The sequence below is a fragment of the Hemiscyllium ocellatum genome, chromosome 20 (genome assembly GCF_020745735.1).
Source record: "Hemiscyllium ocellatum isolate sHemOce1 chromosome 20, sHemOce1.pat.X.cur, whole genome shotgun sequence".
Classification (NCBI taxonomy): Eukaryota; Metazoa; Chordata; class Chondrichthyes; order Orectolobiformes; family Hemiscylliidae; genus Hemiscyllium; species Hemiscyllium ocellatum.
Window position 1 is genome coordinate 44,854,936 of NC_083420.1, and position 14,775 is coordinate 44,869,710.

The 14,775-nt window shown below is 44.3% G+C and overlaps 1 protein-coding gene across 1 annotated transcript in view; it reads right to left on the reverse strand.

Annotated features, from left to right (window-relative positions):
- Positions 1 to 11,706, reverse strand: part of lmf1 (lipase maturation factor 1) — a 584,123-nt gene extending 572,417 nt beyond the window's left edge. Inside the window, exon 1 of the mRNA XM_060840313.1 lies at positions 11,517 to 11,706. Within this exon, the coding sequence (XP_060696296.1) occupies positions 11,517 to 11,700 (184 nt within the window). The 5' untranslated portion in view covers positions 11,701 to 11,706. The remainder of the gene's footprint in view (positions 1 to 11,516) is intronic.
- Between the last annotated feature and the right edge of the window lie 3,069 nt (positions 11,707 to 14,775).

The window sequence follows — 14,775 nt, forward strand, 5'->3', positions numbered from 1 at the left end:
GAGGTAGATTCTTTCATACTTAAGAAGTTCCTCTCAAATAATGCATGGTAAAAACACTAATACTGTATTCATTTTCAATAATCACATCTAAAACACCTTCAATTGGTCATCTTCCTGATATGAATAGCCAATACATTGGATTTCCTCCTATTAATAGAAAATTTAATAGTATTAATTTGTTACTCTACCCCCAATGCAAACAGTATATACCATTCAATGAAAAACAAAGACTTGCATTTATGTAGCACCTTTCATGACTACCTGATTCTCAAAGTGGTTTACAGCCAAAAAAGTAGTTTTGAAGTGCGATCACTGTTACATAGAAATCGCAACAGCCATTCACAGACAGGAAACTTCCATAAAAATCAATGTGATAATTTTGTTTCTGTAACGTTAACTGAGAGATAAATATACACCAGACACCAAGATCAAACATCTTGTTTTTTACCCCCAAAATAGTGTCATGGGATCATTTATATCTACCTGAGCTGATAAACAGAGCCTCTGTCTAACACCATGTCAGAAGGATAGCACTTCCAACAATATAGCATTTCCTCAACAACATCCTTGATTTTTGTGTTCAGCACTTGAATAGGCCAATTACAATTTTATTTGTGTATTTAATAAAGTAACAATATATGCAATTGTCATATTATGAAGCCAGCACAAGTAATCTGTTTATATTTCAGTGAGGTGAATTGTTTGGCTATAAATCTAGCAAAACATAATGTAAAAAGCTGAAGGTGTCAATTGGAAGTCAGATTATGCTTAGCATCAACAAACTAATTTGTAATTTATGAAAGCTGAACATTATATTCATAATAAAGAAAATGGCATTGTGGAACAACAACAGCTAGTAACAGTACATGGAAAAGACGGTATTGTATTTACATAATATCCTTTGCATAGTTTATTTTAAATTAAGTCATTCTTTGGTGGCCAAATACAGCAGATGATTTGCACACTGAGAGAATGATAAACAGCACCAACGAAATGTGCTGTTGGCTAAACGTCTGTTGGTCAAGATCCTTGGACAAAACTCTGGTTTTCTTTGAAAACGTATGGGAGGAGCTTTCACAAACATCCAATTTTTTTTTAACTCAGCCATGCAACTTTAAGGAAGCTGCAAATGATGAGAGGTCTGGGCCAGGTTGAGAGGAAAGGCTTTTTGTACACATCTCAACCACCAGCACTGAAAGACAATGGCAGGTTGCAGAAAGTTAATCAACTTCTTAGCCACAGTAGTTACATAGTCAAGGGACGCAAATTAAAAATAGAATTAACCTACTGAATCAAAAGCACAGCTTATTCTCTGAGGAAAAATACGAACCTCAGACATTCGTATTTTTGCTGTAAAAATGACTGGATAATCAGTGCCAATCTTGAGGATCCAGATGAGTGTTATATCAAAAGTAACTGCTGACTGAAAGCGATCTTTGCACAATGGTCATAACTAACCTTACTTTGGCTTCACACTGGCTATAGTAGAACTGCAATCAAATAACAAGCCTGCTTCCACTTCAATAAATACTTCAATTCAATCCATACTTCAATTAAGCATGCATGTGTGGTATTGCTCTCTGACATAACAGGTGCTGGGCTCACTATTTTTCATCATTTATATAAATGGTTTGGTTGTGAGCATAAGAGGTACAGTTAGTAAGTTTGCAGATGACACCAAAATTGGAGATGTGGTGGACAGCGAAGAAGGTTCCCTCAGATTACAATAGGATCTTAATCAGATGGGCCAATGGGCTGAGAAGTGGCAGATGGAGTATAATTCAGATAAATATGAGGTGTTGCATTTTGGGAAAGCAAATCTTAGCAGGACTTATATACTTAATGGTAAGGTCCTGGGGAGTGTTGCTGAACAAAGAGACCTTTCAAGGTTCATAGCTCCTTGAAAGTAGAGTCGCAGGTAGATAGGATAGTGAAGAAGGCGTTTGATGTACTTTCCTTTATTGGTCAGAATATTGAGTACAGGAGTTGGGAGGTCATGTTGTGGCTGTACAGGGCATTGGTTAGGGCACAGTTAGAATATTGCATGCAATTCTGGTCCCCTTCATATCAGAAAGGTGTTGTGAGGAACAATGAGACATCCCCCCGGCATTGGCGTATCGACCCCTTCCTGATGAAAGATAGTAAATTTGTAAGGTACTTCTCTCGAGAATTTAAACCTTGTTTAGAAATTAATTTAGGTACAACTAGCAACCCATCAATGATGTGGGAGACCATCAAAGCTTACGCGTGAGGTTTGATCATCTCATACTCGGCGACCCAGAAAAAATTAAAGTGAGAACAACAGTGTCTGCTCGAAGCTCGCTTAAAAGCAGCTGAAACAGCAAACGCTGACAGACCTTCTATTATCAAACTGCGAAGGATAACGGCCCTTAGGACAGCTCTAAACACCACGCTTACCCAAATGGCTAAGAGGGAATTATTATTTGCAAAACAAAGGTTATATGAATTTGGCGATAAACCGGGTAGATACTTAGCCTTTCTTGCAAAGAAGAAGAAGGCCCCTCAAACTATCACATCTATCAAGGAAAATACGGGTATTTTGACTCATGATCATAAAAAGGATTAACACAATCTTTTAGAAAATTTTATTCTGATTTATATAAATCGCAGGATTGTGAAGACAGGACTAGGAGGATGCAATCATTTTTTAAAAATTTGACCTTTCCGGACCTAACTCCGGAACAGGTATCGGTCCTGAATGTTCCCCTAACAATCCAAGAAATATTTGACACAATCAGGCAACTTCAGAGCGGTAAGACACCTGGCCCAGATGGTTTTTAAGCTGAATTCTACAAAGAGTTTACAGGAATATTGGTTGGTCCACTTACAGACATGTATAACTATTCATACAGTCCGGGCTGTCTCCCGCCTTCGCTGAAAGAGGTGAATATCTCTCTTATCCTTAAAAAAAGGAAAGGATCCAGAAGACTGTGCATCATACAGACCAATATCCTTGCTAAAAATAGATTTTAAAATCCTCTCTAAAACGTTAGCATTGAGGCTAGAAAGGGTATTGCCACATATCATACAGGACGATCAGATGGGGTTTATTAAGGGCCGTAGATCATCCAATAATGTTAGAAGGGTTTTGAATATCAGGGAAAGATACCAGGAGTAGTAGTCTCATTAGACGCGGAAAAGGCATTCAATATGGTTGAATGGTCATATTTGTTTTACACATTGGAAAGGTTTGGCATTGGAAAGGTGTTTACTAAATGGGTCTCAACACTGTATAGTGATCCCAAAGCAGTTGTGATCACCAATGGATTAGGCTCGGATAGCTTCAGTGTGAATAGGGGCTGCCGTCAGGGATGTCCTCTTTCGCCGTTGCTATTTACGCTAATAATTGAACCACTAGCAGAAGCTATACGGGCTGATCCTAATATAACGGCCCCGAGGATTGATACAGGTAAACATAAAATTACCCTTTATGCAGATGATGTTCTTCTATTCCTCAGTAATCCTCTGATGCCTATGCCTCACTTAATCCAAGTTATTAATACATTTAGTGCATTCTTAGGCTATAAAATTAATTTCTCAAAAATCGGAGGCTATGCCAATGGGTGGCCTTGCTATGATACCCCACTTAGTGGACGGATCCCATTTTCCCTTTCGGTGGCCCCTGGAGGGTTTCTTATATTTAGGCATTTTTATTACCCAGTATTTGGTCAGTTATACAAGGCTAACTTTGTGCATTTACTGGAAAGGATAAGGCAGGACCTCCAGCGATGGGGAGACCTTCCAATTTCCTGGCTAGGGAGAATAGCACTAATTAAAATGAGTGTCCTGCCCCGTGTCCTATACCCTATGAGAATGCTTCTGGTGATACTGCCGAGGCTGGCACTACGTAAATTATATGGCTGGTTGGGTTCCTTTATCTGGAATCATAGACGGCCCCTCATTAAGCTGAAGAAACTACAGTTTCCACAGGCAAGGGGAGGACTGGATTTCTCAGATTTTAGGAAATATCAGTTAAGTTCCCTAGTAAGTTACATAGCTGATTGAGTCTTGTCTGACCCGCAATCAATCTGGCTGGACATCGAGGCTTCTCAGGTAAAATGCCCACTTATTAACCTTTTACTTTCAGACAAGAGGAAAATAATTATGGATCACTGTAAAAACCCCATAATACTAAACACAATTAAGGCTTGGAATATAATGCGGCAAAATGAGGGTAATTCACATAAAACATCCCCCTATGCTCCGATAGTGGGAGCATGGGGATTTCAACCGGGGCTTACAGATGCCACCTTCAAACTCTGGAGCTCCAGGGGTATCTCTTGCTAAGGGGATCTGTTTAAAGAAGGGATCCTGATGTCTTTTGAACAGCTGTGTCAGAAATTTGGATTACTTAATGGAGACCTCTTTCAATACTTCCAAATTCGAGACTAAATACAGAAGAAGACTATGTTACTAGATAGTCTTTATAAATCAGATAGAGAATGTGGAATGCTACAGCCAATGGGGGTATCTTCCGTCAGCACTATTTATCTTTTATTACATGATGAAGTATCGGGAGATATGGACAATCTGCTTAAAACATGGGATCAGGATTTGGGACTAGAAATCTCTATAGAAACGTGGAATGATATTTGGGAAAATGCCAGAAGAATCACCATCTGCAACAGAACTCAGGCTATCCAGCTGAAGATACTTCATAGGGCCCATATAGCACCAGCTCGATTGGCAAAATTTAAGGTAGGAGCATCTCCAATGTGTCCCAAATGTAAAATAGAGGTGGGCACTCTTGTACATTGCCTATGGATCTGTCATAAGATCCATAGATATTGGACTAAAGTAGCAAGTGCTCTGACAGAAATAGAACAGAACTGAAAATAGTGTGGACACTGTACCTCTCCTTTTGGACTTTTCGAACTTACCCTCTCTGGATATGCATGGGAAGAGATTATTTTCGATTCTCTCTTTCTGTGCAAGGAAAAATATTTTGGTAAACTGGGTGGCTGAGGGCCCTCCTGGACTTTCAACTTGGCACAGATTAATTATGGAATGTATTCCCCTTGACTTCCTTACAAATATGGTGCACCAGAAGACCGCATTATTCCGTAAAATATGGCAGCCCTTCTTGAATTATATAAATACAGATATTTCAGCCATCCTAACAAGGGCTTTTATTTAATTGAGATGGCGAACCTGGCTGGTCCGGGGCCCCTTGGGAGAGGAATCCCGCACGAATATGGGTTTTGTAACATTTGATGTTAATACATTCCGAGCATATATCTCACTACCCAATTTCTGTGTTATCCTTTGGGTTTTTGTTCTTTCTCGTATTTGAATAATGTAAGAGAATTAATTATACACTCTGGTTAGTTGTAGGTTAGATTAGTAGTTAGTTGAGTTTTGGATTTTTTTCTTGGTATTTTTCTTTTGTTAAATTTTGGTTATTATTTATTTAAGATTTAATTGTATATCAATGTTTATACTTGGGAGTTTTTTTATTTTTGTAAACTTGTAAAAATGTTAAATTTTCAATAAAAATATCTATAAAAAAAAGGTGTTGTGAAACTGGGAAGCGTTCAGAAAAGATCTACAAGGATGTTGCCAGTTTTGGAGGAGTTGAGCTATAGGGAGAGGTTGAATAGGCTGGGGCTGTTTTCCCTGGAGTGTCAGAGGCTCAGGGGTGACCTTATAGAGGTGTACAAAACCAAGAGGGGCATAAATAGAATAAATAGACAAAGGCTTTTCGCTGGGATGGAGGAGTCCAGAACTAGAGGGCACAGGTTTAGGGTGAGAGGGGAAAGATATAAAACAGACCTGAGGAACAACTTTTTCATGCAGAGGGTGGTAAGTGTATGGAATGAGCTGCCAGAGGAAGTGGTAGAGGCTGGTACAATTGCAACATTTACAAGGCATCTGAATGGGTATATGAATAGGAAGGGTTTGGAGGGATATGGGCTGAGTGCTGGCAGGTGGGACTAGATTGGGTTGGGATATCTAATCAGCATCGACAAGTTGGGCCGATGGTTCTGTTTCCGTGCTGGACATCTCTATAACTCTATCTATTTTTGCATACTTGCTGTCAGAAAGCCATCGATCCAGGCACTGAAGAATGTCATGGAATCTTTCAGGTCCACCTGAGAACTGGCAGAGCCCTGGTTTCAAACATCATCTCAAAGATAGAACCTATGAGAGTGCAGCACTCCCTCTGTACTGCACTGGACCATCAGAAAGTGTTGCACTCAATGTCACTGAATGAGACTAGATCCTATGTTTCTGACTGAGAGGCAAGAGTGCCTCCTACTGAGCCACAGTTTCACTGGGAATTCACTTTAGCAACGAGTCTTGGCAAAGACCCACAACAAATATCTACTTTTTGCCAGAACATTGCTTCTGGACTAACTACAGCATGGAAAGTTTTGTACTTTCACTTTTGTGTTCATTTTTTTAAATGTTAATCATCATAATGTTTAACCTATCAATATAATAGGATTAAGATATTTTGGAAAAAGAACCTGCTGAAACCTTCCATCTAGTTTTCAGCAATATCACCATAGTACAATATTCCAGATAAGATATTTCTGTCATTGTAAATCTATAATCAGCTATCAACTCGTCTTATGGATCGAGGTAGAATGCAGGCAGTGCATGACCATCTGCATGTGACTCAGGCTTGACTGCTTTTTTTTTCAATAAACTCTACTTCTGGAGCTTCAGATGGCTATCTGAGTGAAGTGGAACGTTTACATTTTGTTTTGCATGGACCAACAATTAGGATTTTGTGGTTTCAACTTAGTTTTGCTTGATATTAGATTTTGCTGATTACAATTGGGTAGGTTTGAGTCCAAAGGTCACGTTCAGGACAAAGTTTGGGGCCTGTACAAATTATTGTCGTGATTCAAAGCAGGACATTTGGATGAAAGTGTTTTTTTTCCCTCTATATGAATGCAGCATATGTGCAACTACCAAGATGCAATGCACAATGTCAAGTTTCTTAACATAGAGAAATAAACACATTGGACTCAAATGGTAAACAGGATTAATATCAGATCAGCTATGCTCTTACTAAATGGCAGAGCAGGTTTGAGGGACTGAATGTCCTATTTCTGCTTCTAATTCATATGTTTGTAAAAACGAAGCCACAGGAAAATCATTGGTTATATGCTATTTAACATCAAAAGAGCAATACTTATGAGGATGTAAAACACAAGTGTAATTTTTGAATGAAGACAGAAGAGAAGAGGGAACTCCAGACAATGCCAGGCAGCAGACTGTTCGCATGGCCACCAGTGGGCAAGGCAAAGGAAGAGCAGGTCTTTAAGAGAAACTGTGTCCAGGAGGACTGAGCAGGTGAATATAATTCTAACTGCAAAGTGCCTAAACAGCACTGTAATGAACAAAGTACCAGCAACAGGAACATATAACTGTGTTAAATGTCATATATGTTTACACTTATCCCATTAATTATTTTTACAATGGGTTAAGACTGGGGAATATTGTTTTTACCAATGTTAATTCCAGTCGCAGCTATCTACTTTGTTTTCATTTATTGCTTTGTATTTCTCTTTATTTTATGTTCAATTTCTAGCTCCACTGTCAGTTTTCCAGAAAGGATCAAGGCATTTTATGGTCTTTCAGACTGATTATTTATGATCAACGTGAGCACTCATCCATCTCTTTTCCTTTAACCCAATCAGAACAGTCTTGTCTTTCTTCTCATGTACTTCTAGTTTCCTTCATACAATAGCAAATTCTACTAAGCAAATATGTTTCTCGTGAATTCCTATGGATCTCTTGGTGATGATCATATATTTATAACCTCTATTTTTGATTTCCTGCAGAAATTCACCACAGAACCTGAGGTAGCACCTTCCAAACCCATGACTACTTCCATCTAGAAGGACAAGGGAAGCAGATACCTGGGAACATCACCAACTGCAGGATGCCCTCCAAGTCATTCACCATATTGACTTCCTTCCTTGTTGTTGGGTCAAAATCCTGGAATACCATCCCTAAGGGCATCGTGGGTCAACCCACAGAATGTGGACTGCATTGGTTCAAGCTCACCACCAACAGTACAAGGGCAGCTAGGGACAGGCAATAATTACTGGACAACTACCAACGGCCACATCTGATGAGTGAATAAAAACAAGAAAACTCTCTGCCTAGTGACCACTTTAATTTTACAATATTTTGAATTTCCCATTCACCATGTGTATTTATAGCTTGGCGCATTGTCCAATCTCCATACAAAAGAATCAAGTTCACTGATAATCGCATTTCAAGATGATTTTTAAAATCTTTTTCAAAGAGTGAATTCAATAAAAACTGACTACTAATTACTGTGAATTTTCATTCAGGGTCAATACCAAAGGATTTGGGAAGGGTGGGGGGGGGGAGGGGTGAGGGGGTGCGCAAGGGGTGTGGGGGGTGTATGCGAGGGGTGGTGGAGGGCACGGAGGAGGGGTGGAGAGATGTTGAGGTGGTGGGTGGTGGATGTGGCAGGTGGGGAAAGGGGAGGGGGTGGGGGGAGGGGGTGGAAGGTGGGGGAAGGGGTGTGGGGGAAGGTGGAAGGGTGGGTGAGGGAGAGGAGGAGGGGGTGAGGGGAGAGTGAGGAAGGGGGTGAGGGGAGTGGGGAGAGGGAGAATGGCGGGTTGAGGGAAGGGATTGGGACAAAGGGGGAGGGGGTTGTGGAGAGGTGGAAGGGGTGAGGGCTCGGGAGTGTGAGGGGGTCAGGTGTGGGCGAGTATGGGGTTTGTGTGTGAGTGATGGGATGTGAGGGGGAGGGTGGCTAAGGAGTGGGTGAGGGAGGCGTGGGCATGATGTGTGGGTTGGGAGAGCGGGTGTGAATGGGGATTGGGAGGGGGGCACGTGCAAATGGGGATTGGGAGGGGGGCAGGTGTGAATGGGGACTGGAAGGGGGCAGTTGTGAATGGGGACTGGAAGGGGGGCAGTTGTGAATGGGAATGGGGAGCAGGTGTGAATGGGGATTGGGAGGGGGGCAGATGTGAATTGGGATGGGGCGCGGGTGTGAATGGGGATTGGGAGAGTGGGCGGGGAGGGTGTGAATGGGGAATGGTAGAGTGGGGGGGGGCGGGTGTGAATGGGAATTGGGAGAGTGGGGGGACGGGAGTGAATGGGATTGGGAGAGTGGGGGGGCAGGTGTGAATGGGGATTGGGAGAGTGGGGGGTGGGTGTGAATGGGGATTGGGAGAGTGGGGGGGCAGGTGTGAATGGGGATTGGGAGAGTGGGGGCGGGTGTGAATGGGGATTGGGAGAGTGTGGGGGTTGGTGTGAATGGGGATTAGGGGAGAGTGGGGGGGTGGGTGTGAGTGGGGGGGGGTGGGAATGGGGATTGGGAGAGTTGGGCGCGGGTGTGAATGGGGATTGGGAGAGTGGGGGGTTGGTGTGAATGGGGATTGGGAGAGTGGGGGGGTGTGTGTGAATGGGGATTGGGAGAGTGGGGGGGTTGGTGTGAATGGGGATTGGGAGAGTGGGGGGTGGGTGTGAATGGGGATTGGGAGAGTGGGTGGGTGGGTGTGAATGGGGATTGGGGGAGTGGGGGGTGGGTGTGAATGGGGATTGGGAGAGTGGGGGCGGTGGGTGTGAATGGGGATTGGGGGAGTGGGGGGTGGGTGTGAATGGGGATTGGGAGAGTGGGGGGGTGGGTGTGAATGGGGATTGGGGGAGTGGGGGGTGGGTGTGAATGGGGATTGGGAGAGTGGGGGCGGTGGGTGTGAATGGGGATTGGGAGAGAGGGGGGTGGGTGTGAATGGGGTATGGGGTGTGGGGGGTGGGTGTGAATGGGGAGTGGGGGAGTGGGGGGGTGGGTGTGAATGGGGATTGGGAGAGTTGGGGGGTGGGTGTGAATGGGGATTGGGAGAGTTGGGGGGTGGGTGTGAATGGGGATTGGGAGAGTTGGGGGATGGGTGTGAATGGGGATTGGGGGAGTTGGGTGGTGGGTGTGAATGGGGATTGGGAGAGTGGGGGGATTGGTGTGAATGGGGATTGGGAGAGTGGGGGATGGGTGTGAATGGGGATTGGGAGAGTGGGGGGCAGGTGTGAGTGGGGGGGTGGGTGTGAATGGGGATTGGGAGAGTTGGGGGGTGTGTGTGAATGGGGATTGGGGGATGGGTGTGAATGGGGATTGGGGGTGTGGGGGGTGGGTGTGAATGGGGATTGGGGGGTGGGTGTGAATGGGGATTGGGGGAGTGGGGGGTGGGTGTGAATGGGGATTGGGGGAGTTGGGGGTGGGTGTGAATGGGGAATGGGAGAGTTGGGGGGTGGGTGTGAATGGGGATTGGGGGAGTTGGGGGGTGGGTGTGAATGGGGATTGGGAGAGTGGGGCGCGGGTGTGAATGGAGATTGGGAGAGTGGGGGACAGGTTTGAATGGGGATTGGGAGAGTGTGGGGGTTGGTGTGAATGGGGATTAGGGGAGAGTGGGGGGGTGGGTGTGAGTGGGGATTGGGAGAGTTGGGCGCGGGTGTGAATGGGGATTGGGAGAGTGGGGGGGTTGGTGTGAATGGGGATTGGGAGAGTGGGGGTGTGTGAATGGGGATTGGGAGAGTGAGGGGGTTGGTGTGAATGGGGATTGGGAGAGTGGGGGGTGGGTGTGAATGGGGATTGGGGGAGTGGGGGGTGGGTGTGAATGGGGATTGGGAGAGTGGGGGCGGTGGGTGTGAATGGGGATTGGGAGAGAGGGGGGTGGGTGTGAATGGGGATTGGGGCAGTGGGGGCGGTGGGTGTGAATGGGGATTGGGAGAGTCGGGGGGTGGGTGTGAATGGGGATTGGGAGAGTTGGGGGGTGGTGTGAATGGGGATTGGGAGAGTTGGGGGATGGGTGTGAATGGGGATTGGGGCAGTGGGGGCGGTGGGTGTGAATGGGGATTGGGAGAGTCGGGGGGTGGGTGTGAATGGGGATTGGGAGAGTTGGGGGGTGGGTGTGAATGGGGATTGGGAGAGTTGGGGGATGGGTGTGAATGGGGATTGGGAGAGTGGGGGGGTTGGTGTGAATGGGGATTGGGAGAGTGGGGGGCAGGTGTGAGTGGGGGGGTGGGTGTGAATGGGGATTGGGAGAGTGGGGGATGGGTGTGAATGGGGATTGGAGGAGTGGGGGGGCGGGTGTGAGTGAGGGGTGGGTGTGAATGGGGATTGGGGGGGTGGGTGTGAATGGGGATTGGGGAGTGGGGGGGCAGGTGTGAGTGGGGGGTGGGTGTGAATGGGGATTGGGGGGGTGGGTGTGAATGGGGATTGGGGGAGTGGGGGGGCAGGTGTGAGTGGGGGGTGGGTGTGAATGGGGATTGGGAGAGTGGGGGGGAGGAGCAGGTGACGGGTGCGGGGGCGGGGCGCTGTTGGTTTGCAAAGGGAAGGTGTGGGGGAGGGGCTGAGGGGGACAAGAGCAGTGTAGGGTTACGGGCGGTGCTGAGAGGTTTGCGCGGTGTCGCAGGGGAGTGGAGGTCTGCCCCAAACCGGCTGCAGTGACTGATGGTGCAATTATTATTTCCTCAAATCTCTCTCTTTTCCCCCCAGTTCCACTCACAGTAAATAAATGCTATGGAGCGCAGCAAAACTATCCTGGTCAGCCAGAAGGTGCCCGGCTGCACCTGCACGGCGCTTTCCTGCTTCTGCCGGCCGCTCTCCGTGGCCTGGCTGAGGGGATGGTCCCGCGGGCCGCCGCTTGCCTGCGCTGGGCCCACACGCCGGCTCCGCACCTCCGCCGCCATCTTCACTGACACCGCGCCTGCGCGCTGCCGGCCCTCACCGCACAAACTTCTGTCACTCACCAAACTTCCTGAAAGTTTGCTCCAAACCCCGAGCCTGGTCTCTGGTGTTTTCCTTGCTGTCCCCCCCTCTCTCTCTCTCTCTCTCTGGAACCTGTTAAAGATTAATCCAGTTGTTCTCACAGCGTTATTTTCGCAGCAAAATTTTAATTGGCACAGAAAATGATCAGAGGAATTTGATAGGGGGCAGGATTTTTAACACGATAAATTCGTATAAAATTGATACCAACCTGGTTGTTATCATGCATTGTATTGAAATTGCTGCTTCTTTCAAAATCACGCTGGTCGGAAGTCAGGATCGTTCACTTTGATTGAAAACATGGTAAATTTCGATCCGTCAAAAATATCGATTGCAATCCAACTTGTTCTCGTCAATACCCACTGCTGATATTTGGTTTACACAGCTCTGCGACAGCTGCTGTAAACAAACGGAAACAGTTTGAAAACTTTACTGAAAGTAAATGTTCATGTGACGTTCACTACAATAGCGTACTATTTTGTTTGTTTTTCGTCTTAAAATATTTCGTACATGTATCTCTCTGGTTGATCGTTTTCAAAATATTCGAGTGCTTCGTTTATGTTGCTGATCGTTTTGATTTCGTTTTTCGCGATGGCTGTTATTGATTATTATAAATAGAAATTTTAAAAAATGCGTTTAAATCGTATTTAAACAGTAAAAAGTTGAATTAATACGCTCCACGAAATGTACCTCCCGAAACCTGTAGTATGATTCTAGGTGTCTCTCACCTGTATTCGCTAACCTTTCTCGTGTGTACAGTATTAGCCTCTGTGATCTAAAATATTCTCTTTCTCACAATAGGTAAAAATGTCGTTCTACACGCTTCTGTCGCTATCGTCTCCGTGTTGAATTCAAGAATCCTAACACAGTATCCCATACCAATTCATCGCTTGCCACTATAAATCTGCAGCACTCCCAAACTCCATAGCTGTCTTTCTTGCAATCTCCAGACTTTTAACCTTAAACATTGTTCATCTAATTGCTATTAACTTGCTTTCGTATTTAATTTCATTTAACCTTTGGTTACGTCTCACACTATAGGTTTTTGTTTTTCATTTAGGCTTTTCAAAGTGCGTGCCTTTTCTGCAAGTGGTATTCTACATTTTGATTTGATTCGTATCGTAAAATTGTGTTTACAAAAGGAGGAAGCAAAGTTTATCAACCGATTTTTTTTTCATAACAGATTGTGACCCCGTGGTTTATGGTTCTTTGGGTTCATTTCTATACTTTGATATGAGCTGTACATAAGAAACCAGTTATTGTGTTGCCCAAGTTTTCTGTAAATCACGGAAATAATTCTAAAACTTTGAAAATGAATAAAGCCTAATGCTTCAAACTATACTTGCATAGTATTATACATTTCCGGCACTTGTCTCAATCATCAAATTGTACACAATTCATATTGTTATACCCTCTGTGTAAAATAACATTCCTGAGAGATCTGCAAGGGGAACGAGTATGCAGAATAAACAGAAAAGGAGGAATTAAGGGAAAGGATCTCTCATTTTCTCTTCTAAATCCCATTTTATTCGGGCTTTCACATTAATCGCTTTTTTTCCGATTAGGTTAACATTCTTAAATTCTTTGCCCTGTCACCACTCTGGGAACAGAGCCATCACAACAGAAACCTAGTGGTGCTTTCTCGGGGTATTATGGGATGGGACAAATGGATAAAATTAAAATAATAAGATTTAAAGTGTGATTGGAGAGGCATCCTTCTCATGTCACGAAGAGTAATTTTTAGTTAGAAGTGCGATATTGTCGCAGGTAAGAAGAAGTGAGAAATATGTAAATTGCGTTAATAGATTATTACAATATACATGATTCATTGCTATTTGACGCTCAGTGAAAGAACGCGCAAACATTCGCTTGATTGTACCGTTATAGTGCTGACTCAAGCAGAAGAGATGCTCCCCTTCTCATAACGTTTCACTTCATATGGGAATAAGTTTAGTTCGGAACTCTGGTCACGTGATCTTATTGCAAGCTCCTTAGATGTAAGGATAAATAAAAATGGTTTTATAACAACGCCACTTTTTTTTTATTTTTACATGTATGGAATGTGAGCTACCCTGATGTCTCTGAACTGCGTAATCTCAGAGTCACACACATTATTGTGGATTTAGATCTGACCTGTAGGTCAGATTTCATTCCTGAATGAACGTAAGTGCTAGACTTTTATGACAATTGTAGTCTGATGATCACCAGACTGGGTTGCGATTCCAAATTTCTCAATTTAATTGTCCTTGGGTTTTGAACTCCCGACCTAGAGAATGAAACTGGGTCTCTGAATTTAGAGATCAGCGACATCACAGTGTTACTATGTCCCACATATCTATCAAATTTTAATCTGTAACAATGTTATAAATGAATGGAGTGTGCTGTTCTTGGCCTTCAAATTGGAAATCAAAAGAATGAACTATCCTTTTTGGTTATTTGAAATGTCTGATGTGATTCATAAAACTCTTCAAGGCATTTCACAGGGGAGTTATACAATAAAGTACAATATTAGGAGATATTAGGCTGGAAGATTTTAAAGAAGATTCGTGAGGTAGAGAGGGAATCGAAAGGTTGGAGCAGGGGCAAGTGAAAGCACAGACACTCAAAGTGAATTAATTATAATTGGCTACGCGCAAGAACCCAAATATCTGAAAGAGTTGCAGGGTTCGTAGGGAAGGTAAAGTCATGCAGGGATTTGAAACGCTGATGAGAATTTGAAAGTCAAAATGCAATTACTGAACAGGGTAAAGTGGCCATTGTCCTACTAGAGCATTGATTCGCTCAGTCGAGGGAGGCAACTGGTAGTGGTGAACTCAAAGGGTCACCAGGCTTCAGGCGAAGGAGGAAGATTGAAAAGGAGAGTCCGTCATGGTAAACTTAGCTCTGTGCAGGAATTGAACCCACGCTATTGGGATCATACTGCATCGTAAACCAGTTGTCCAGCCAAGTGATTGTAATGGTACAACTGTCCGGATGATGGGTAGGGTAGTCTGATTTAG